Raw genomic sequence first — 27,342 nt, forward strand, 5'->3', positions numbered from 1 at the left:
ATATGTTCATAACATTTATTGTAGTAAATGAAGAATAGTAAATACCAATATATTTAGTAAAGTGAAAATTTCCGTGGGAAGAAAAGTAAAGTTTCAACTAATACACGTCAGTGGGTATTTATAAATTTTGAGTGTGTTGTTGCTTCATGACCTATTAAACGTTGAAAACCAGCGATTCTCCAAATAATATTCCAGCGATTGAAGAGATAACACATCACAAATTTTTACTATTCTAATTATTAGCGTCCCCAAAATTACGATTGTGAAGAAAAATACGAACAGAAGGGGAAGAAGGTCTAATATGAGAATCTAATAGTAAAAACATTATTTCATTCATAACTGTTTTTTTTTTTTTTTTTTTTAGATACTATCTATGAACCACTGCACCTGACTGTTTCAAAGGTCTTTTGAACTGTGAAAAAAACCTTCAAGTTCCCCTTACTCCTCTTAGGAATACTTTTCTTAAAACTTTGTGCTGTGTTCAGCCTAGAGCTCAAGGATAATATCTGTCCAAAATTTCAACTTTCAACATACAACCTTCCATGGCGGCTGACAAGGTAGACATAGGTATCTCGTGCTCTCAGTTTTCAGTGTTTTTACTTGACAATAAATGTGGCAAATGTACTCGTGTAGTGAAAAATGGAATTTTGTGCGATATCTGCGATAAATGGTATCATTTCTCTAAATGTTCTAATATAAATGAGGACAATATACCGGAAAATGTGTGGGTGTGTATGCTTTGTGTAAACAACCAAAAAACAGTGACAAAAGAAAGTGCACAATGTGACGTCCATGGCAAACAGAAAGAAGACTATGAGAATATTATTAAAAATCTCATGGAGGAATTGGAATCTGTGCGAACAATAAATCAAATTCTCCAAAAACAATTAGAGAGCAAAGGTGAAGAATCTCAGGACCATCACAGGTACAGTTTAGGTAAAGACTGGCCAAATCTACCGGACATGTCGAACAGTAATGAAAGCAACTCATGGACATCGGTAGTCAAGAACAAAAAGAAATCCAGGAGTCTTATGAAGGACAAGTCTTTCAACATCCAACTACGAAACCGTTTCGAGGTACTTCAGCATGTCCCTGCTGAAAAAGAAGAAACAAATAGTTCGAAGTGCAAGGTGAATTCACATAACAGTAAGGGTTATTCCGGTGATGAGAAATCTTCGAGCAATAGAAGTCGCAAGGGGAAAATACGCTTGTACGCGGATAGCCAAGGAAGGAATATAGCTACGGAGCTCCATACTCAATTAAGTAATCAAATATGCAGTACGGTGAAACCTGGCGCTACTTTCAAGGTTGTTACAGCGGAAGTGCCTCAAGAAAATCAGCAACTCAGTGCAAGGGATCTTGTGGTTTTCTTAGCAGGAACAAATGATGTTGCTAGAAATGAAGCTAGTGAATTTCTTAGTAATCTGAGGAAACGATTACAACTTCTTTTGCATACCAATGTCCTTGTGTTTACAGTGCCTCATCGGTATGACCTCCTACCTTCATCATGTGTAAATAGGGAATACACCGAGTAAATCAAGAAATATACAAACTCAGCAAACATCTAAAAAATGTCAGTGTCGTTGACATAAGTTCGATTGGAAGAAGATTTTATACAAGTCACGGACTTCACCTTAATAAGCTGGGTAAGAAATATGTCAGTCGCGAAATACAGAATGTAAGTAACAAAATATATGCAAGTATGTGTAAAGGAATAATACCAATGAGCTGGCATGAACAGGGAAACTCTCTTGCGAACCTGACTCCATAAAAAACTCAGTACCGGTAACAATATGGAGCCAGGTTAAACAATCGAGTCTAACGAAGCCGCTTGAATGTAGTCTTTATAATGTAGTATGTTCTATTAATAATAATGATAATATGCAAACTCCTCAACCTGAAAATACAACAAATTTACTATTTTTTCACATTAATCTACAATCGATTAGAAATAAATTACCCGAGTTAGAAATTTTTCTAAAAGAATTTCCCTGTCATGTTCTTTGTGTCAACGAACACTGGTTAGTTGATGACGAAATAGATATGTATATCCCCTCAAATTATAAGTTAGCTAGTGTTTTCACCAGAAAGGTAATGAATCAGGGAGGCGTTGGTGTTTATGTACGGTTAGATGTTAACACTGAGTATCAACCGTTGGATATGCATCACCTATGTATTGAAGGAGTGTTCGAAGTAACTGGTATCGTATTTAACAGTTTAAAATTGGTGATTATTTCTTTTTATCGTGTTCCGAATTCGGATCCTAATATATTTATGTTACAGTGGGAAAAACTTGCTTTATATATTGATAAGTACAAACGATTTGATGTAGTGCACATGGGAGATATAAATATAAATGTTCTAATTGATAACACTGTAAAAAAATCATTTTGTGATACTCTCAGGTCGTATGACTATTATTATGTTAATGATCAAGCAACCAGAATGAATTCTTGCATTGATAATGTGATCACTAATGTAAACAGAAGTATGATATCTTGTGGAACTATAGAACCCTGTTTATCAGACCATAGTGGTCTATGGCTTGTCCTACCTATTTTAAATCATACCGTTCCTCCCACTACGACATTTAAGAGGTATAGATTGCTAAGCTTGTCACATATCAGCAGCTTAAGGGATAGCCTATATCAAGTAAATTTTTATGATTTGTTAAGCACATGTAATGATTTGTCTACAGCATGGAATACATTTATAAACACTATCGTCAATATTTATAATGAGTGCTGTCCAATAAAATCTAAAACTGTTCACATAAATAATAAGAAACCTATAACACATTTAACATGGTTTACTCCAAAATTAGCTAACCTTCGAGCTATAATGGTCAATTTACACGCTAAAGCTAAAAATGGTGACAATATTGTTAAATTAAAGTACAATGTGATTAAGAAAAAATACAGAAAAGAAATTAAAATAGCCAAGCAAAAACTTCATGAAGAACACATAGCCAAAGCAAGTAATAAATGCAAAGCTGCCTGGTCAATAATAAAAAAAGAAATTAAGACAGAACATGGAACAAAGTTGCCTAGCATTACACCTAACGAGTTTAATAGCTTCTTTGTAAATAATCAACATGTAACTAATATTTCTAAGAACAATGCTGACAACCTTATCAATGATCTTAATGTGTACCTTAATAGGCAGAGTTTACCACAACTTAACAACCTAAATTTTAAATGGACACAGGTTAGTGCAGATGAAGTTTTAAATATTGTGTCAAAAATGAAAAATACGTACAGTGAAGATTTTTATGGTCTATCTACCTTTATTATAAAGCAAATAATTGATATAATTGCATTTCCTATCACGTACCTTATTAATTGGACACTAAACGACGGCTGTTTTCCTGATAGCCTAAAAGTAACAATAACAGTACCTATATATAAAAAGGGTGATAGAGGTAACCCTGGTAACTACCGCCCTATATCCCTTGTTCCAGTGTTTTCTAAAATAATAGAGTATTGCGTTAAAAAGCAATTATCTCCTTATTTTGAACAAAATTCACTTATTAATGTAGCCCATTTTGGTTTCAGATCAGGGTTATCTACTATTGATGCTGTCGAGACAGTCGTAGACGAAATAATAAATGGTTTTGAATCCGGCTCATATACGTGTACTACTCTTATTGATTTAAGTAAAGCTTTTGACACAGTTGTACACGATATCTTACTTACAAAATTACGATTCTATGGAATAAATGACATTGAACTATCTCTTCTTAAGAGTTTCCTCACTAACAGACGGCAAATAGTAAAGTTTAACAATAAAACATCTGATGAGTTAGAAGTTTTGACTGGTGTTCCTCAGGGCTCGGTACTAGGCCCATTTTTATTCTTAGTGTACATGAACGACCTACCAAGTTGTCTACCGTATAAAACAACAATCTATGCTGATGACACTACTTTTATTACAAATGACCACAGCATACTCAATGTAAACATTAAAAATAAAGAAATGTTAAAGGCTTCTTCTCTATGGTTCCAAACAAATAGCTTGGTATTAAACACGACAAAAACAGAAACTCATTTCTTTTACCTAAATAAACCACCCTGTATCTTGAATAACCAGAATTATGTGAAGTTGTTAGGCATATATTTAGATACAAAATTAAACTGGGCAGTTCACACTCAGGAACTATGCAAAAAACTCGCTCGTGTTCTTTATGTATTGCGGAAATTAAAAAGGTCTGTAAGTAAGGAAATGATGATATCAGTATATTATGCTCTTTTTCACTCTCATTTATTGTATGGTAATTTACTATGCGGAAACTCTGCAGGTGCAAAGGACGTATTCAAATGGCAAAAGAAGGCATTACGTTGTATTAAAGGTGTACCTGATACTGAGTCCTGTAGGAATATTTTCAAAGAATACCGAATCATGAGAGTTCCCTCAATAAATATTTATTATAGTTTAATTTATATTAAGGAAAACCAAACTAGTTATAATTTGCGATCTAACGTGCACGATTATAATACAAGGTACAAAGATAATTTAGAAACGCCGTCTGTCAGATTATGCAAGACGCAGCAAAATTTTAAATATAATGCAATAAAACTGTTCAACTTGTTACCTTTACATATACGTAATTTGGAAAACAAGCAGTTTGTTAAACACATTAGTAATATATTAATAGAGTATTGTATATATAGTATTACTGAATATGAGGAATGCATTTGTAATCAATAAAATGTAAATAGCTGGTAAAAATTTGAGGGTAAAGTTCCGTAGACGACATACCTCCTTAAAGGATTCAAACATGGTAACAGTAATCAACTAAACCTGCCATTATCTAATCTACTACTACTATCGCTACTGTTACCTTTGCTATTGCTACTACGGATCTTCACCCAAATTTGAAAGATGTAATTCAATAGAAGGCTTAACCCTAATAATGGTAATAATGGGCTTTTTGTTTATTGATATGTGGTAGTGCCAACAATGTAAATATGAAGTACATTCATTCTATGAAGTATATATGTAGTAATACTTCTATGAAGTAATTATGAAGTCTATATGTAAATATGAAGTATGTAAATATGAAGAATGCAAATTGTGTTATAACTGTTAGTAATAGTTTCAATTAGTTATTAACTGTCAATTAGTAATAGCCATAGTTTCTTTTTTTGTTACATTTCAATAATTTTTTACAATTTAAATACTATTCTGGACGAAGTCTATTGCAACTATGTTGTCTAATGACTAATAAAGTATTCTATTCTATTCTATTCTATTCTACACCCAAGAGCTCATAAGTTCTGGTAAAGATCGAAGAAAAAGTTCAAGGCCTTCATTTCCAGCAACAGGAGAAGCACTTGGTAAAGCCTTTTTCTATTGGTAACATAGAGTTCGTTGACAATATTCGTACAAAAATTCGTGGGTAATAGCGTATTAGGTTTGGAGATATGGTGAACGGCGCGGTGAAGAGACTTTAAATCTCCCCCCCCCCTCACGAAGAGATTGTGTTTCACAAAACACGATCATCTTCTTAGCTAGACAAGGGTTCAAGCAGAACATTTTTACAAAATTTTAATTTCCTACGCTCAACAGTTTCGGAGTACGATAAACTGCTAAAATATTTTGATAACTTCTTTTCCCTTTCGGGTCACGTTACATATAATTCAGTATGCTATCAGTCACGAAGTACATTTCTACCAAATTACAAGTTCCTACGCTTAGCAGTTTCAAAGATTTGACAAACATTGAGAACCTTCCTGTCGTCTTCCAGCAGGTGGGGCATTTTGAATACTTTCATCTTATCTCATCGTAGGGCTTAAGAAAACTGTTTTTTACAAAAATTCAAAGTTCTATCCTAATAGTTATGGACTTTTGATGAACAACTAAAAACATCTCTGCCCAGGATTCGCATTATTTTAAGACCTAGTTTAAATTAATCTAGGAGTACCTAGAAAACGCACACAGAGAAAGAAAATATCGGGTTCTGTCCTAATATTATCGGACATGTGGAGAAAGACACAAATCAGTCCTGGTTTTCAGTTGTAGAGTCAAATGTTGCAAAATTCCATCGTATCTACTGCCTAGAATATTTGCACTAACTTTAAGAATATACACCTAATAGTTTCAAGGAGCTAGTGAGTGAAAAGAAGTCAAGTTCCTCTTTTACCTCATTAGGGGTTGTAGTATCTAGTATTATCTAGTAAAATCCCTTCATGAGGTATAGCCTACGATGCAAAGAGAATATTTATACAAAATTTGTGGGTTCTACCTCTAATAGTTTAAGAGATCTGGTGAATATTAAAAAATATTCTTGCTTGTTTCCCTTCTCCTCTTTCCTTTAAGGGTCATAGTTCGTAAACTCCCATCCTATCTACAGCCTAACATGCAAGAAAAATGTTTATACAAAATTTCAAAGAGCTACGCTTAATAGTTTTGGAGATCTGGTGAAATGCAGAAGCACTTTCAAACCCTTCCATCCGTTGGAGTTCTCATCTCGCAAAATCCCACCTTATATAAATCCACAGATGCAAGGAAAATATTCGTACAAAATTCCAACGACCTGCGCGTAAAAGTTTCAGAGTTCTCATAAAAACTCTCTCCCCTCGTCTGAGGATTCACCTCTTGGAAAAGCCCGTCTTGTCTCTAGCCTATTTATACCTATTTATGCAAGGAGCATATTTATGCAAAATTCCATCATTCTAAGCATAACAGTTTCGGAGTTCTGATGATGAGTAAGTCAGTAGATTTTCTCTTTTATATACACGATGAACCATTTATCTTGATAGGATTTTTTAACTTTTAAACCAATGGATAAAAACCGATTAATTTTTGTAACATGTTAATATCTACATTGGACAATGTTTGATATACTTCGCAATACAGTAAATTAACAACTCAACAGTCCAACACAAAGTTATGTATATTTTTTAAATAGCATCACGTCAGGTTATTACGTATTTCAAATTTACATGTTAATCAAAACTTACACTACCACAGTTTTGTTATTCAGTGTTTTTAACCAAGGGCACTGTACTATCACAAACATCTATAAACATTCAGATTTTGGTATCTTTTAAGCAAAAAGTAATAACGCAAATGAGACGGACGTGTCAAAGCACATCGGAAGTACCTTGGAGTCGAACACTATGATTAATATAACTTATCTCTAATAAATAAAAGTTACAAGGGATTAAAAATTTTATTTTCTTCAAAAGATTTTATTTCGAAAAAGAGCTCAAAGAAGTATCATTTCCTATCCCATAGACGGTTTCCAATAAACGTAAAGATTATAGTGCCGGTTACAGCAATTTGATATCTACTCGTTTCGGAGGTGTGATACGTATTGCTGAAGTTTTCAACACTGTTTAAAATTATACAATTACGAGAACTTATAATTACAATTACCAAAAACATAAACATATTGCTGTAATGTTTTAGAGGCAAATGAAAGCATTATTTAAAAATTAAAAATGGAGAGAAAATTCCATAACTACGTCATTTTAATCAAAGTAGCAAACAAAGAACATGCTCATTCCTTAATCACCGCTTTGTGGAGAAGATTAGTACTGTTAACATTAATGATTATAAAGATAAAAGGTTTGATTTGATGTCTCTTGATATTATGAGAGGAGACAGTGAACCTGAAAGAGGATCTATCATACAATTAGGCATGAAATTAAAAAAATTCAACAACAGAAACAGTAGTTGAGTTAGGGAATTAGAACTAAAAAATCTCAAAAAATCATTCAGCAGCTACTTGGCTATCAAAGTGTTTCCACGGTATCTGAAATTGTCGATCGAAACTTGCTTCTTACAAAACTCCAGAATATTTTGGAATCTTGATACTAAGAGATATCAATAGCCTCTTCTGTCTTCTTCTGACATAGAGATCACTATACTTCAACTTTAAAATTGCTTAAACTGTTTTATTTTTCTGAGAATTCCACATAATCTCAGAATCTGAGAATTCCACAGAATTCGACATCTGTATCTGAGAATAACGTACGTTTCCACTTTTGATGGACTCATATCATACCCTTTAGTAAATGGTGATAGTTTTGTAATCATACTATGATGGGCACTTATTACTTCGTTTGATTTTAGAGGATCAATGCAATTAACATAAGCTTCAAGAAGATCGTTTGCTTTTTCATTGCTTCAGGATTTACTAATCAGAAAATTCTTTAAGATTAACTCTATACTAGTTATAAGTTTTGATTGTAAATTGATGGAAATTACTTGAAAATATATTAAAGTAGATATGAGGCCGGGGAAGATGGGATTTGAGGATAAGCAGAGTCAAAGAACTTAATGCTGAATTTTGATAAAATTTCATTTATGAGAATTAGATCAAGAAATGTATTTCTTCTAGTAGGAAATGGGACATTTTAAAACTAATTTAAATCTTAAAGATAAAAGGGAAAGTTATTCGTGAGTGCAGGATCACTGCTAGGAAATAGTTCTTGAAATGTCAAAGATTTATGAAGTTTCCGTACAATCTGATTTAAATTGAAATCTCCAAAACTGAGCAGCTTATCATTTATAATCATTGAAGATTAAATTGACACAACAGAAGAAAAAACTGTTTCGAGAATAATGGTCGAGAGAGGAGGGATGCATATACACACAATCGAGGGATAGTTTTACATTAAGATATAGCTTTAATTGTTACCTTTAAAATTTCTAAATTACTTCTTTCATTCATATATTTTTAGTTGCGATACGAATTACACCTCCTCTCTGTTAATTGTTCCATATCCCCTAGACACATGTAATTTTCATTCGGAATTTCAGTATTAAGTACATTATCTTATAGCTAAGTCTCATTACTGCATATATTATTCACTGCACTATCTCAGAAGAACAAATTAAAGTCTGCAAGATATTTAGCATTTATGCTTCTGTGTTCCTTTCTTGGGCTGATTTGTCGATGTTCAGGGAGATTTTTCACCTTTGATCTTTCATTTCCATACCCGCATACCAAACAATGGGCAGTTAACTGGCTTATCAGATCTACTATTTTATTTATAAACAATTATCGACCCCTCTGTAATCGACCGACATCTGTACTTGGCATACGTGGATCGCGTTGAAAAAAAAAAAAAAAAAAAAACAGTTCACTTTCTCAGACAAGCAACGATTGTTCGCTTGATTTCTACAGGTGACTCTCGATGTTTACTGTTAATCTGTAATGTGGTTCGTATTGTATATGTCTCCTTGCTCATATATTTAAGGTGTTTATATTTGTCTTTAGATTTAAGTCTATACATATAAATATGTCTATATATTTGTCTCTTATGCAAATATAGAACAGAATATATGCTGTATTACACTAAATAAATATAATTAAGAAGAAGTAGTAGAGCGCTCACCTCTGGTGCATGAGGGCCTTGGTTCGACCTCAGCTCGCACCAAGTGAATTTTGTGGTGGACAAACACCGTGTGGGGGTTTTTCTCGGAATTCTCCCGCCTCCTCTCAGTTTCTTCTTCCACAATTTTCATTCATTTCTCATCATCACCGTCTCCTTTAGCCTAGCCAGCATAACCGTGGCACATAAAACTTAAAACTTTCATTTCATTTCAAATAACCAGTTTAAACAAACTGTTCTATGATTCAAGTTCGTATTTAGTTGAGGACCAAATAGTTAAAAGTAGCATAAGCATTCGTTTTCTGTAATTTTTGAAAATTCATAACTTTGTTCACAGTCAAATATCCAAGTTGAAACCTTTACTATAATTTTCCCCAGTGGCGTAGGGAAGGGGGGGCCCGGAGGGGCCGGGCCCCCCCAAAGAGGTCCGACAATGTACTTTGGTACTTTGATGTTTGTAATTTTTTATATATATTTATGTTTATATATTTTTTTGTTTGTAATTTTTCTATATGTACCTATAACAGCACTTGCCCCCCCCCCCCAAACACACATCCTGGCTACGCTACTGATTTTCCCTTGTACACATGTATATTCTTAAAAAAAAAAAAAAAAAAAAAAAAAAAACCTTTCTATTCCATGTCTTATCAGAGACTTCAAACTTTGCAAAAATTACGAAATTTACTTCGAAATCTTAAATATCATTAAAATTGTAGATACTACACATCAGTGTTGTTAGTATAGCTAGGTAAGTACAGTACCGTATGTAATTATATTAAAAAATCAGTTTTGATATTCCTCTCTTTCATTATAAACTTCAGCTCTAAAATGTGGAATTTGTTAAATTTGGACACTGAACTTACGAAGCCATTTTCACCTGTTAGGGTTCAATTACATGGGTTCATGTTGTTAGAGTTCATTTTGGCTCTCAGCTTTTCATGCTAAGAGAAAATTAAAGGAAATAAAGTACTGAAAAAAGTATGTCCCAGGTTTACTGAGTAAGATAACTTTTAACACTGGCAATTCTTTCATTTTATCAAAAGTTTTAATAAAGATTCCTCACTTTAAAGACTCGAACGGAAGCATCTATAAGTACTACTCTTATTATTAGAAACTCAATTGAAACCACTTTTATTTGTCACACGGACATATTAGAGCAACAATTCGTAGTAAAAATAATTCGGATGGAAGTTATCTTATTGTGTGTGTGTGTGTGTGTGTGTGTGTGTGTGTGTGTGTGTGTGTGTGTGTATGCACTAACAAATTTTATCAGTGTTGTAATGCAGAATAATTTACCTTTGAGGTGTTCGCACTTTTAGAGATGTCCAAATTTGAGTGCTTAGCATTTTTGAAGCAAAGGCACTTGTAGTCGTCTTTCTACATTATTTCAAATACTTCGCATGGAACATATAACTTATAAGTTAAACCCGTTTCATCTCGAATATTTACAGAAAGAATAATATGACATCTCAACAGGTTTTATACATTTCATGCAGTTCAACCCGTCATGTCCCAAAGACTGTAATTTTTCTCATAACGTTATGAAGTTCACAGATTAATCTTTATGTTGCAAATTTTTTAGAGCTGGAAATATTTGGATGAAAGTAGGTATTAGTAGTACAAGTATCTAGTAAAGATGTAATATAGCACGTTAGTCAGATTCAAGTTTTACTTTGATTATCAGTGATCCGAATCGAAGTAATAAGAATAAAACAATTTGTCTTACTCGTTACATGAATCTACATAGAAAATTGACCTACTGGAAACCTTTTTTATGAAAAGGAATTGCGTTTGTTGATTTGTGGATATCTAGCTACAATGGAATGAAATTAGGTTAAATAAAAGTGTAGGTTGCTCTACTTTTACATGTTATCTAAAGATATCACATGTTAGGTATGTAGATTTAAACGTACAGTTTTCTAACTACTCCTTGTTAGTTCATTATTATCGGTGTTTGAAAGCAAAGACAAATTGAAAATAACTAAATGCGAATGATCTGTAAATTGTTAGCATACGTAATTATTGTTAATTAGTTAATATGTATATGTTTAGAAATATTTATGTGGCCATTAATATTTATTCACTAACTTTCAGTAATTTCATCTAAAAGCTTTGTTTAAATTTCTCCATGTTAGTTAAATAGGAAAGCAGTTGTGTGCGTATGTGTAATATTCAAAGATGTTTCTCAATATTGTTTAAATCATCTATTTATTGGAGTAAATTTCAACAGCATTAAGTCTGTTTTTATGTATTTTCAGGTTTTTCCTTCATATCACGTTGAAATTCATTTTGTACACACTCATCCTCTAGTCACACACGCATTTGTACTAGTTAAGTCTTTTATTAACAAGAAATTATCAAAAAATGTAAGTATTAGATTGTACATTAAGTAAACTTTAAGATGTATTTATATCTTAATAACTGTAGAACTTGTCGCTTGGTAACTAAAGAAGAATTTAGAAATAAACTGGTAGAAAAAGAACAAATCTGATAACACATGTAAGTCGTAGTCTCAATAATTGAATAAATGTTACATTGAATTCGTCTATCTTTCATTTCATCTAATGCTGCAGCTGTCGCCGCATACGGGGTATACAATAGTTTCTTACAATTTTATCAACAATGTAAGTTTCAACATGCAATCAATAAATTCTTTCCATTCACTATATCTATTTCAATCTATACACATTCAGTCTCAATTTCCAAATCAAATACCCGTTGGCAACTTATATCTGTTTTAACAGTAGGTTAAACACCATCCCCATGACTACACTGCTTAGAGAAATAATCTCTAGGAGAGCGAAAACATTTATATAGTTCAAGAAAATTATCATAGAAATGCTGATTATCACTAAACCAAGATTCTGTTACATCTTGAACAAACATAAGGAACAATCCTAACATTCGATGTTAAGGAAGGATAACATCAAATGAACAATTAACAACAGTAGGATAAAATATACTAATCTTGGTCTTCAAGTCTTGAATATTTTGATACCTTATTTTCATTGTTATCCTGTTTTTCAGCGTTAGTTGTTAAAAGTCTCCCATAGGAAGGACCAATTAATATATCATTAAGCCAGATTAAAGGGTCATTTATAATTCCAAAATCTGTATCAACATGAAAAGTCGCGTAAACAGCATATTCAGTTTTTAATCTTGTGCATTTTGCATAGGTTACGTTCCTTTCATTCACAGTATTCTCTATGTCACTTTCTTTAACAGTAGGATCAAATCTTGTTACAAAAAGAGTTCTTTTCCCACTTCTCGCTGCTAAGTCGACTTATCTATGCCACAGTCTGAAAACAATTTATGTTAGTTTGCAAGTACATTTGAACTAACACTAGGATTTCTTTCGTTACTTGCCTCTCTTAATTTTTGACTTTTTTAATCTCTCTTTATTTCTTAAAATAACCCATCACTCTTTATTTTTGTCATACACAATACTTTCTTGACTGTTTTTATTAGAACGGACATCTTCCTTAACATTCAATTCAGGAAATTGTTCAGGACCATTCACATCTATAGTATCCAATTCTTATGAGAATCAACTAGGTTTCTGCTCTAAACGTTTACATAATTTATTCATAAGTAGATTCTTAAGTCCTTTCTTCTGAGACTTTAATTGAGCATTTTCTTGTTTCAAATTTAAAATTCATTTAAAAAAAAAAAAAAAACTTCAAATCATTCAATTTACCACTAACAAAGTTTTTCAAAAGATCTTTACTAAATAACCTATCTAGAACATTACTATTGATTCCCTCATACAAAGTTACAATGTTTCTATCTTCTGATCTATTAGATTAACACACTCCATGTCCTTTTTCTGCAAGAGTCACATAAAAATTCAGACGGTCGAATAGAACTACTATCCATTTAGAATGAGATTCGACACAGTTAAAGTGACATTTAATCAAACAGTTGCCTTCCATAAATAGATTGTTTAGAAAATAGACAATTCTCTGAAGAAAGAGCCATAGTATGTTTAAACTAAAATACATTAACGCGAAGCATACATATATACATACGTACACTACAACACAATTCTTCACACTACTAGTCTTATTATGACAGCTAAAATAATAATAATAATAATAATAATAATAATAATAATAATAATAATAATAATAATAATAATAATAATAATAATAATAATAATAATAATAATAATAATAATAATAATAATAATTTACTATTCACATAAAACATTCATTTATTTCTTATTTCAAAATAATGAGACCTATTTATGCAATAATTTTAATAATATACATTATTTTTGGGAAATAAACAGATTCTGTTAAGAAATCGGAAAGTCGTAAGTCGACTGTTAGAAGGAACTGAACTGCTTACTACTAAGTTGTTTACACTTAATTAATCATTTTGAAAGCAAACTTTGTTTTACTGAAGTTTAAAAGAGTTCTCCAAAAAGAAAAACAAGCTGTTTTTATGCATTAGAATCTAGTCATAGATAGAAGGCTGTAGTGACAAGTCGAATCGAAAAAAAGAAGAAAATTATTCGTTACAAAATAACAGCGCTTTTCCTGTTTAGTATAATATGATGTTTTAACATACAACTAATGTAATAGGGCTACTTCCACAGAAGCATGACAAACTTGAGCATAAGAACAAGTTTCATAGATCGCCAAATTTATAGAATTTCTTACTGTATATGCTTTGTTCAATTGATGCATTTTCCATACCTTTATACTTAAGTGATTTCTTTTTTACTTTCATGTCTATTATTTAATTCTTTGTAGATGTATTTTCATCGTGACGTAGCGTCGTTGCATCAGCGCGTAGACAAAAAGATTCTTCCAAATGAATTAGGAGGAAATCTGAACAACAAGGATGCCTACCATGATATTTTGGAACTTGTATTAAGTAAAAAAGACAGGATAGAGAGTAAGTCATTTGATTTAGTAGCACTTCATTCTTATTCTCATTTGTGTATGAATTGAGCTTTTTTTTTTTTTGTCTCTCTCTCTCTCTCTCTTCCTTGTGAGCTAAGATTAAACTCAGTAATCATTCTGAAAGTAATCATTCTAAACTCACCATCGACTCTGTGGTAGCTTTTTTATTATTAGTAGTAATAATTGCTCAAGGATTTAGATTTATGGGCTTTCGGCAGCTATAGCTATGGCCGTGGGATATCATTATTTTCCCCCGAGGTCTTCAATTTACAATTACAATGGGGAAGATGCAGATACACTGGATAGATATAGTGATTTTGAAGGACAGGTAGACCCCGTATCTAAAGTTGTCCCGTCCAGGAATGCAGTTCTTCCATCTTCAAAGCAACAGGAACCTTCAAGTGCCAACTTCTTAATGTATACTTCTTTAGGCTCTACGTAAGAATTATCGTTGATTTGTAAGACTACAATGTGAAAAAAACAAAAGTAAAGTTACACGATCGTAATTTCATCATCAGACTCACTCTGTGCTTTACAATCAACTTTCTGCATAGAAGTACAAATCTCTGTTACAATATGTTTGGAAAAAGGCAATTCATGATCTAGACATATCAATATCATCGTTTGGAAATGCAATTAGTGTGGAGTTTGATATTGGACTGCTTGAATGCAGGTACTGTTGATTCTGAAAAAGTGGCTTTAGTCAGATGTGGATTTAATTCTGTTCCACTTTGCTTTGACCACTTTATTGAAATCCCACCCTCGAGGACTGAATTGCGGGTTAACACTATCAGCTCAGTAGAAAAGGTTTGTTATTCAGATAGCATAATTATTTTAAGCAGAGGAAAATATAGCAATTGATCCCGACATTGAAGTATGTGTGGTTTTGAATCAAAAGATCCTATATATTTCAATCAGAAATTCTCATGTAGGCCTTATATCTGGAGAACTACATATAGTGTAGCCAAACCCAAACTATCATTTAACTCAGTATGATGTGCTTATTCCGTAGAAAATAAGAAAACTCGATTTAGAGGCCGTTCAAAAATTCACTTCCTTACTGATGATTGTGTTTTAGAATACTTCTGAATACGTTTTAGAATACTTCTGAATTTCATTTTCTATATTATAAAGTAGCATTGTGTTTTAAGTAGGATTTTTATTCCTTATCGAATGGTTGGTCAATAAATCAGTGTTTACTTTTTCGCCTCCAAACTCTTCCAAATGGAACTGTGAATTTGTAGTGAATGAGAAAGCAACTTCAGTTATATGAACCAAGAGCTACAAGTGTAAGTACTAGAAGGAACACGTTAAAGTCTTATTCCTTTTAAAGGCAATGTTTTCAAGATGAGAATAAACGAAGACATCACACTTTGTTGTTGCATCTGTTAAAATCATTTACTAAGTGTATATAGGGCCCTATTCAATGTCTTTTTAGCGTCATATGAAGAGTTTGACTAATGCATAATGCTAGCTTCTTTATTTCGAAACACGTTTGTGAAGTTATCAATGACTTATATTGGAAAAGGCCAGCCACGACGTTTTCGATAGAAACCGTTGCTAACTTCACGAATGTTACGGAAGTTAGCATTAGTCAAACTTTACTCTGTTTATTCTGGACTAACAAAAATCATTTCTAACTTCTCGTCAATGAAAGTATAATGCAGCTATGTCTTCTTTCTTATTTCCTCTTGAGTAGGTACTCTTCTTGAACTTTTTCTGAGAATACCAACTTTCTTTATTTGCTGTTCCGAGAGCAGATTATTCAACAATTATGATTCAAAGATTACCTGCGTCGCAAACTGTCAAGAAGACATCTTACTCTTTGATTACACAGAATTATTTTTAGTGCTGTAATTAACACACTCATATTTAGATCAAAGTAAAATGCAATTAGTAACAAATACGTTAATTGAATTAAATACGTAATTTTTCAACACCAAAAGCACTAAAATACTTCTTCATCAATAACGTAGTTATCAATACTATTCACATTTCATTGCTTTTTACTTCATTACTTGTTGTCATCATTGGCGTCTATAGCAAATGGAACATACACTATTTCAAGAGGTATTAAGATAAGAGTTTAAGTGTATATGTTGTAAAAGTTAAAGAAGTGATTAACATCAACCACTTCTTTTTTCTCATAATACAATACTTGTAAATTTATAAGAAACACGTTCCACTGTATTTGTTGACAAGTACCTGCAGTGCAAATAATAAAGCTAAGAAAACTTGATATAATTTGATGAGTTTTATGAGCTGGCGTTGTAAAGCCGTGATGCTTCAGAATTGGTAGATCTTGCTTGGATAGTATGGAAGTTTGTCCAAGTTGCAAATTGGCAATCATCAATTTGGAGAATATATTTACTTCTTATTTGTTTCTTCTTAATCAATGTAAAGTTTTTCTTAAAAAATTTGAGTAATTGCTATATCTTCTTCCCGGTTTGGGTACAAAACCTCGCGGCCAGAACCTCGCGGACCAAAACCTTGCCTGGCCAAAATCTCGCCTCCCAAAACCTCGCGGCCCAAAATCTCGCCGGACCGAAACCTCGCCTGGCCGAAACCTCGCCGTCCAAAACCTCGCGGGACAAAATCTCGCCTGGCCAAAACCCCGCCTGGCCGAAACCTCGCCGCCCAAAACGTCGCGGGCCGAAATCTCGCGGGGCCAAAACCTCGCCTGGCCAAAACCTCGCCACCCAAAACCTCGCGGGTCAAAATCTCGCCAGGCCAAAACCTCGTCTTCCAAAACCTCACGCCCCAAAATATCGCCATACCCAAAATCTCGCCTGACCAAAATGTAAATGTTCCAACAGATGATAAAGATGACGGTATAAAAGACGCTGTTTCACAAGAAGTATCACGGGTATTTGACCAAGTCCCGCGATACCATATGAAAATTTTATTTCTGTATTAGAGGATTTCAATGTGAAGGTAGGGCGACAGGATGTTTTTAAACTGGTTATAGGGAAAGAAAGTCTGCATAAGGAAAGTAATAACAACTAACGGGGTTAGTTCCGTGAACTTTGGAACATCCAACAACTTTAAATTTTAACAAAAATCTAATAATATTTATGAAAGTATGAAATAATATATGAGTTTTTACGACGTCCCTTGATTATGTCCTGTAGGTTAAAGGAGACATAGATGACCAGGATGAAGGAAATGATAGAATAAAGAAAGTGGGAGGAAACGGGAATAACCCGAGAAAGCCCACGCACACGATGTTTTGTATCTTCTTCTTCTTCTTCTTCTTCTTCTTCTTCTTATTATTATTATTATTATTATTATTATTATTATTATTATTATTATTATTATTATTATTATTATTATTATTATTATTATTATTTGTAATGTGAAATGGGATATTAAGAAACTCATTGGGTAAATTTTAAAGAAAAGTTTCATTCGCGTTGATGCTTTGGGTGGCGATGTTTTGGCCCGGCGAGATTTTGGGCGGCGAGGTTTTGGCCCGGCGAGATTTTGTCCCGCGAGGTTTTGGGCGGCGAGGTTTTGGCCACGCGAGGTTTTGGTCCGGCGAGATTTTGTCCCGCGAGGTTTTGGGCTGCGAGGTTTTGGCCACGCGAGGTTTTGGCCCGGCGAGATTTTGTCCCACGAGGTTTTGGGCGGCGAGGTTTTGGCCACGCGAGGTTTTGGCCCGGCGAGATTTTGTCCCGCGAGGTTTTGGCCGGCGAGATTTTGGGCGGCGATGTTTCGGCCGCGAGATTTTGTCCGTATCCCCTTCTTCCCGTCTTGTTCCTTGTTTTCTTAATGGAGGATATATGTACTGTTAACATATTATAGTTTGAGAGCATAATTTACATACAATGAGTGGCTAATTATTTTTTTCAGTTAATCATCTAAAATTACCCATACTTATACTGACAAAATAGTGATGATCTTTTCTACTGTATAAAACCTTGTGTCATGAGTAAAATCTAGTAAAAAATAGGAAGGAATATTTCAAGTGCTTCCACATTAAGTTAAATCACTGAGAACTTCAACTTTTGGATATTTTTGTAACGAAGTTTTCACCCTGTAGAGTGGTGGTTTAGAAATGAAAATTCATGAAAATGCCTCCATTATGCCATTCTGCTCCCTAGCTTTCTCCGAGGTGTATAAAATTTATAAAAGTTGATCAAATTAGGAAACAGCAACGAAACTCTATACGTTATTTATTTATTTTTAAGTTTGTATCGTTTTCTTAGAATGATAACTTTTCTGTGTAACTATATTAATATTACAGTAGTAATAAATGAAAACAGTATCTTCATTCAGCAGACTATTTAATTCTTTTCCTTTGTACTGGTTTGAACACTTAATATAGACAATTCTCTTATCAAACTAAACCTTCAATTGTTTTACAATATTTCCTCTATATTTTTGTAAATAATATATAATCATTAATCTTACTTTATAACACAACTAACGGTTATTTAATCTTATTGATCCTAATTTAAAAAAAAAAAAAAAAATTCCACAATCTCTTTCTAGTATAACAATAGTTATCGGACTGCATGTGCATAATTCATGCTATTTTCTGCCCAACACTCCCCCCCCCCCCTCCCGATATACGAATGAACAAACATTATGAACTTCATACAACGTCAAACAAACAATTAGTATTCTTTCTCCACAAGGAACTTCTTTAAGCTCCAAATCCGTTGCTTTTGTACCTATCTTTCAATCCTAACTTCAATCATGAAATTAGTGAATCAATCCCATTTGTAGTATCTACCCAGTCCTCAAAAACATTACTCTGTGCCTGTAATTTATCTTGTCTTTCAATAATCATTAGTAGAATTTTATCACGATCCACATACTCTTCCTGTGAAGAGTGTTCTGCTTTCCAGTTAGTAGACGTGACATTCGTGGACTTGTTTTGACCTCAACATTTTTTTATTCTTTCTTAACCTTTTTTTTAAAAAAAAATTCTGATTTCACTGGCTTATATGGTGTTGTCGTTTCGTTTCTGTTGCTATCCTTAAGCTAGAAAATATAAAATATTTTCAGAATTTCGTCGTTTGATGCTGTAGTATTTTGGAATGCCACTGATTCTTCTGGCAGGAATTCTGCTGAAGTTCAAATTGCTTTTTCCTTACTTATCAACTATTCTGTAATTATGTATATTGTCTGTTATTCTTTGTAACATATTCTTACTCAGTATCAGAATCTGTGTTCCCTACTGTTATGGAATCTAGCAGCAGAAGATAGGTAAAGCACTTAACTTTTAAATCTCCCTTTGGTCAATGAGTGTACTTTCTTGAGTATCTGTATTTACTAATGTTTGTGCCTAATGCTCTGAATTTGAGGATACAAACGAATCGTCTTTGCACGACAGGACAAAATGATTTTTTGTTTTTCGTCCAAAGCGTGGTTTCGTTTGTTTCACTGAGATAGATTGATTTCTGTGTTTCACCTTTTTCGCTCACGACGAACATAAATTTTACTAACTCTATCACCAAATGTCGAATTTATATTTGATTTTGTAATCTTACGAGATTCCTCACTGCTACTTTATGGTTACTACAATAATATTAAACGAATAAGGAAACATGTTTTATTAAATGTTGGTAATAATAAAGAGTCAACCATTAAACAAAGTCTTTTTTTTCTAGAGTTGCTCACATATGGATACAAGACGCCCAAAAGAGAAAACGTCCGAATTTCTGTGAAGTATTGAAAAATTCAAAATCTGAATGTTTCATTTTCTTGATTACTGAAATAATTTTATTGCAAACCAAGATTTCAAAGGAACATTTTAACCCTTGATAGAAATAGGTAAATTTACATAAAAATCTTACTTCTTGAGTATATATTTTTAGTATTTTCAATTTTCTTAAAAGATAATTTTATATATTTGATTTTAAATAGTAAATGAATCTCTTATTAACTATAGAAGTTAATCTAGCGAAGAAATTTTAGAAATAAAACTTAGTGATAACCTTAAATATGAGGACTAGTAACCTAAAACTGGGACGTACTTGTGAAGAAACTTCACGAGATCATGAAGTCAAAGCAATATGATTCTTTAATCAAATAGAACTCGATTGGATAGAAAGTGTTATCTGTTTTAGACTTTAATATAAAGTCACTAATCTGTTAAATTTGACTCCTTATGCCAAAGTACGTACGTCAAAGTAATTTTACTAAAAAGAAATCCAACTCTATTCCGACATAGAATACATTCTGTGTAGTTTTAAAGTTTGAATGCTTAAAGTTCTTTCCTTGGTAAGTTCCTTAATCTCCCCGATTATGGACAAATATATTAAACTCGTTATGTATCGTTACAACAATACATATTAAACTAATATGTATCGTTACAACAAATTTTACATATAAATCTTCAGTGTTTGTCAACTATTAAACTCTAGGTTTTTGTTGCAGCCTTGTTCAGGAAGAAAAAATAGAGGTTCAAAAGCTAATATAGAAATTGAAGTAAGAAATAAATTGGGTATTATAAGCAAATTTAAAAAAATAAAAAATAAAAAAATAAAAAAAAACGTTGCAGAATCTGTAACAAAGTGTGTGGATTTATCAAGAATAATGACTGTTTGGTTTATAGTGATGCCAATTAGGAACTTCTTTGTTTTAATATATATTGTAATTATTTAACAAAGGAAAATCATATTTGATCTAAATTTCATTTGTCTGATTTTTTTTATTGTAGATTCGAATACATTTCCTTCCGTGGTGTTCTTAACACGTAAATATTGCAGTTTCCTGTGTTTAGAAGCTAAATATTGATGAGTTATTATTTTCTTAGAGTCTCTAATGTGTTCTTTCATTCTAGGTTTGATATTGCACTTGGCTACACCTTTATTTGACTCTAGACTGTTTCATATACATACTAGCAGATGTAGTAACATCAGTGACATTCTAGCCTGCAAAGGAAGTTCAATATTGAAGTACGAGAGTCATAACTATGCAAATATATCGTTTGTTTGTTTTTAATCCTGTAATGTACTAGAACTCCTACCCGAACCTTTTCGTAATGTAGAGTAGTAGTTATAGCATTAGGATGTTTATTATCTATTTCTATATAACACATTTTATCAGATACATTTTATAATAATTCTTTGGACACAGCCAATAAGCTAATAAAGGTAGTCTATTTCAAATATGCCTTTGACTTGAGAATAATGTTTGAATTATAGGGTTAGTTACCAAAATAATGGATATGTTTTTTAATAAATGCATTATGTATTGTAATAGTAATTTTTGTGAGTTAGTAACACTAAACATTCCTTGATTGTGGCTGTCTTGTACTAGTGTTGTGTGATGTAGAGTATCTTTCTACATATTGATACTTTTTTCTGGCATAAATACTTCCTATTTTCTCTCTCACTTTCTTCCAATTCTCTATTTCTTCTTTCAAAATTTCTTGCGGCTATTTGACAGCTATCCTGAACGATACCATAAATCATCGTTGCATTGTTTCTTAATTGCCCTTTGCAAATGAATTTGTACAACTTTGCGGAAGAAACAGCATGAAAATCTGAGAATTTAGGAAAGCTCTGTCCACGTTTTTTGCTTTTCATTGTCATATTTCTGCAAATGGTAAATGATACAATATTGTATTTTATGAACTATTGTAGCTGTCTAAGATTCATAATTTGAAAAAGTTTTGGTAAAAAAGTGGCATCTATGTGCATCTGCACTAAATGTATCTTTATTGAAATAAACATGATACTGACTCTGATGTGACAGAGCATAGATATTTACAATATGAAGGAAAACTAAGAGATTTCTGCTACTTTCCTCTACTGCCAATATTTTTTACATTTTAGAATCGAGATGATGCTTAGTCAAGACAAAATAAAATGAAATATTTCAGTATAAATTTCCACGATTACACCCTTTAGACTAAGGGAGACGATGATTAAGGCAAGTGAATGATAATGAAAGAATTGGTGGAATAAGAAACTGGGAGAAAATGGGAGTATCCCGAGAAAACCCGCGGACACGATGTTGTCCACCACAAACTTACTTGGCCGGAGATCGAACCAAAGACCCCACGCGCCAGGCATAAGCACTCTACCACTGGACCATTGTGCCCCCCATTCAAGAGAAAATAATGTAGATATGTATTCCAATAGCAATCGTGCAGCTAAAGTACTTGAGCAAAACATTTTGTAACGCATAAGACTGTATGTGCATTGAACAATAATTATAAAAAATATATATTCCTAAATGTTCCTCGTGCGGATAGGGAACAATTATTACTAACGAATTCCAAGAAAACACTTATTACTAATCGGGCTTGTAATTAATTAGTTAAAAAATGAATTAATCAGTTAAAAATTTTGTTAATTTGTAATTTAATCAATTAAATATTCCGGTCCCGAGTTAATTTTTAATTGATAATCGTTTAAAAAATTGTTAACGGTTAAAAAATTAATGTTACTTTTTCTCGAAAAGTATGTGAAACGTATATTTTCTAAGTTATTTTACGACTTATTCCAAAAGCTTCATAGCAGTTTTACAACAGTAATTTACCTTGTACAGCAAACCTTTTTCCCAAAATAAACACTAACTTATTTTAGAAATCGAATCAACGTCCTCTCACAGACTATTCGAGATGAAAATAACGAAAACTCTTGATTGTTATATTAGGGACATTCCATGTCAAATCAACAAGTCATCAGACTTGACTATCTCAGATTTCTGTAAAAATTTGTGCACAGCTTTAGTACAATGAGAGATGAAAAAATCCCAAATATTACCCCTTTCCTCCTGAAAGTGTCCCCATACAGGGTGTTCAAAAATTTCAAAAAAGGCCATTTCTCAGTTACAGTGATTATTAAAAATTGTCATAAAATGGTTAATATGTGCACTAAAGTTAATATGTGCACTGGAACAAACACTATTGGAAAGCTTAAAGATTGCTCTACAAGTTGTATTATATTGAGAAAACCTGTACAATAAAAAATAACATTTCAAAAATTCAAATTTAAATTTGAATTTTGAATTTCACACAGAAATGTCCCTCTGAATTTGTTCAAAATTGTCCAGATTGTAGTTTCAAATGTGTACTAAAACACCACAAAGTTGCATTTTGGGCACTCAATAATAACATATATCAATGTAGCCAATACAAATTTAGAAACATCCATACTGACCAACAAGAATAATGACCTCTACTGAGTAATGTTCGGAAACGTAATACCTTTCTAAATAACTCGAAAGGTGAATAATTGTATAAATTCAAATGAATACATCAAGAAACAAATGAAGTTGAATATAAATTCCTTTAATGCTGCAGGTAAATAGCTACAGGCAAATGGTATCGACCTGAACTCATATATTCACATGGTTAATATCTTGCAATATTTGGTTTATGTTGAATTTTGAATCGGATCCCATTGAGTGTCCAAAATGCAACTTTGTGGTGTTTTAGTACACATTTGAGACTACAATCGGAACAATTTTGAACAAATTCAGAGTGACATTTCTGTGTGAAATTTAAAATTTAAATTTAAATTTGAATTTTTGAAATGTTATTTTTTATTGTACAGGTTTTTTCAATATAATACAACTTGTAGAGCAATCTTTAAGTTTTCCAATAGTGTTTGTTCCATGTCTCTAGTGTACATATTAACCATTTTATGACAATTTCTAATAATCACTGTAACTGGAAAAATGGCCTTTTTTGGAAATTTTGAACACCCTGTATGGGGACACTTTCAGAAGGAAAGGGGTAATATTTGGGATTTTTTCATCTCCCACTGTAATAAAGCTGTGCACCAATTTTTACAAAAATCTTAGATCGTCAGGTCAGATTTTGTCATTTTATTAGTTGATTTCACATGGAATGTCCCATTACTCATTTCCTGTCCTCTTAGAGGCACAAAATGTGGTTTAACCGATATTTGAGGTTGAGATTCGCTTTCTTCCATTTCTTTTTTTTTTTTTTTTTTAATTATCCTCTGCAATGTAGCTATCAGGTATATGTTTAAAACATTGTTGACAATCCGAGTTGGCAACCTCTGGATAGACTACCGGGTGATAAAATGCGAATATCATTGGTATCTGCTAAAAAGGGTGGAAAAGTTAAGAAAGATTTTTAAAAATCACATGAATCGAATTCAATGATGTTGAGGATATACGTTCTGCTAATTTTTTCTCCCTCTTGATGTTTCTAACCAGGAACACAGAAATACACTTAGCAGACAAAACATAACCATTTGCTACTTTTTAAACGAAGTCTGGAATGATGTAAGAGTAACGGGGTATGTCAGAACCGTTCGCCAGATGGTAACAAGGATATCACTTGATCAGTCAGATTGGTGCTCGTGCATAGAATGGAAAAGGTCGGCGATTTAGGTTAAAGTTTGAGGGGTCAGTTTGTAATGGCCGGATAGCTGGAAACAGGAATCTCGGAAATAGTGCGACTTGTCACGTGTTCGCGACCTGCTGTGGTTAATGTTTTCCAGTGGAGGGAAAAGGACAGTAAAACCAGCACCAAACGATAACGTGTAGGGCGACCACATCTCATTAAAAATCTGGGACGTCGTAGACTGTTGAGGTTGGTACAACAAGATAGAGCGCAAACTGTGGCACAATTAGCATCAGACTTAACAGTGGACAAACCACCAATGTGCCTGAACACACAGTTCACCATACACTGTTAGATATGTTCCTCCGCAGCCGACGTCCCACATGTATAAATGTTAATAGCATGGCATCTCCGATTACGAGTGCCCATCATCAGTGGACCACCAAGCAGTGACACAACGTCACATGTTTCGATGAATCACAATACTACCTTCATCTCATCTATGGAAGGATCAAAACCAGTCGTCTTCCAGAGGAACAGCTGCCTGAGACATGCACAATAAGGCAATGATAAGCCTGTAATGGCTTCATTATGATTTGAGGAATATTAACATGATCATCATGATTCCAGTAGTGCGTGTGGGGGAGACATGGAGAAATTTCCAATTGGTAATGACATCTTTCAGAAGGACAACACTCCTTGTCATAAGTCCAACGTTATGTTGCAATGGTTTGAAGAACACAATGGTGGGTGGTACTGTTGTCCCATAACTCTCCCAATTTTAACCCAGTTGACCGCCTTTAGGATTTCATTGAACGTCAGATCCGAGCCTATTTTAGAACTTATTAGAAATTAAGTGACTTATGTAAGTGTGTCCAGATGTCGTGCGCCACGCTCCTAGGTGCAGCTTTTCTGTGCGCCAGAGTTTATCCTATCCTGTCAGCAGACGCCCTACACGTATAAATCCAGAGGTTGACGTAGTAGGTGGTCATAATGGTTTGTTTGATCAGAACATCTATCTATCTATCTATCTAATTTATATATATATATATATATATTAAATATAGATAGATAATCTCAAACTATGAATTAACTTGTGGTAATACAGTCAGCGTACGCGCCTTTGGCCTTTGGCGCGTGGTACCTGGGTTCGATTCTTGATGGGAGCTCATTTTAAGCTATAGGTTTACGTCTCATACAGACTCGGTGCTGAATGGAACGCTGAATACCAAATCAACTGATGTGAGACTATTGTATTTATTGGGATCGTTTACATATAAGCATTATCTTTGCATTCAATTTAGTTGTCTGTGAAGAAGAGAAAAACCCCTTTTATTACTAAAAACTAAGTGAAAATTCGTTTTTCCATATCTCTTCTCCTCAGGTGATGCCTTACTTATTCTCAAAAGTACTGCGTGTTGTAAATATTTGATCCTTTCATAATATAATACATAAAAGAAAACAGGAGTTTACTACACTATAATGTACAGTCACAAGAATTGAGCATGAGAAATGACATTGTAATTCTACTTCAAAATTAGTAATGGGCCAATGTGACCCATCCCGTCCTTCTAGTGCTAAATTTGTTTCTCAATTTTGTATTACAATTATATTTTAATTTCATTTTTATTAATCATCAGTTTTGTATTAAGACAGTAACATTTCAAGCTAATCGATTAATTTTTCCAACGCTCGAATTTATCCATTAAATTTACATTAACGCTCACAAATCAAGACAATTCACAATGCGTAGTAATGAAAATTGTTCTTTTTAACTTTAATTTTAATCGATTAATTTCGAAACTAATTTTAATTTTAACCTTACTTATTTCTGACATCAATTATTTTTTCATGTCCTTAATTTAAATTTTAATCCGTTAAATTTTTCATTAGTTTTTCTGAATGTTACTAATGTACCACACTAATTTACAGAAGTTTGATCTGTTATATCCGACGGATTTTCAAAGAACTCTATGGAAAGCCATGGCGTTACTACCTCTTGTATTTTGTCGGACCATCAACTTTATGGACTACCGCCTGACATCGCAACTTGCACTGCAGCAGACTACCTTAGAGAATAGATATAGAAATTCCATCCCATTCCCTACTGCAGGTTTTCTATACATCAGTGAGAGAGATATTGTATATGTCACTTCAACAGTTCTAATATATTAGAAATACCTAGCTTTGATGTCACGTTTGTGGACAGGAATATCATGAAGTGAATAACATTTTACATGCAAGCTGAGATACTACACTGATAATGAATCTCGTTTCATAGTTCTGACGTAACTACACAGATATTAGCAGGGTTCTAAAATCGGTCTGATATGAACTAATCAATTTTCTGAACAAAAGCAAAATATCTATTGTCATATAATAAATCTGCACATAATAATGCATAACGTTTTTTTTAAAATATAAAACTAAAATTATTGAAAACGTATTTTTTAGTGTATATTTTTGTACACGAAAGGTAAAAATAGTAATACAAAGTGACAACATATGGTCAAGGTTAGTTATCAATAGGAAAACAAACTTTCCCATCAAAAGCAACAACAGCCAGTCAACCTCTACGTAAGCTTCTCGGCCTGTTGTTTCTTTTTTAAATATAAACACATCTGGTGACGAACGTATGGACTTCCCAGAAAAAAAATAGCAGCACACTTATTAAAAAACAATTTTTTGAATTTTTCTGCGTAATACGTCACGAAATTGAAGAATATAAAAAGCACGGGCAAAAAACATGGAGCATGACAATTCACATCAACGAATCATACGCTTTGGATCAAATCACCAATAACCGCAA

The 27,342-nt window shown here is 33.0% G+C and overlaps 1 protein-coding gene across 2 annotated transcripts in view; it reads left to right on the plus strand.

The window, feature by feature from the left end:
- Window positions 1-21,375, plus strand: part of LOC145691862 (retinaldehyde-binding protein 1-like) — a 41,936-nt gene extending 20,561 nt beyond the window's left edge. The window contains exons 6-9 of one of the 2 annotated variants that reach the window (XM_081767173.1): window positions 11,603-11,710; window positions 14,102-14,246; window positions 19,873-20,035; window positions 21,048-21,182. In XM_081767173.1, the coding sequence (XP_081623299.1) occupies window positions 11,603-11,710; window positions 14,102-14,246; window positions 19,873-19,937 (318 nt within the window). In that variant the 3' untranslated portion in view covers window positions 19,938-20,035; window positions 21,048-21,182. Of the gene's footprint in view, window positions 1-11,602; window positions 11,711-14,101; window positions 14,247-19,872; window positions 20,036-21,047 lie in introns of both variants that reach the window. The other variant, XM_081767172.1, reaches the window with a different exon arrangement.
- Window positions 21,376-27,342: the final 5,967 nt, after the last annotated feature.

This window comes from Thermobia domestica, chromosome 8 (genome assembly GCF_964235325.1).
Source record: "Thermobia domestica chromosome 8, izTheDome1.hap1.1, whole genome shotgun sequence".
In the NCBI taxonomy this organism is placed as follows: domain Eukaryota; kingdom Metazoa; phylum Arthropoda; class Insecta; order Zygentoma; family Lepismatidae; genus Thermobia; species Thermobia domestica.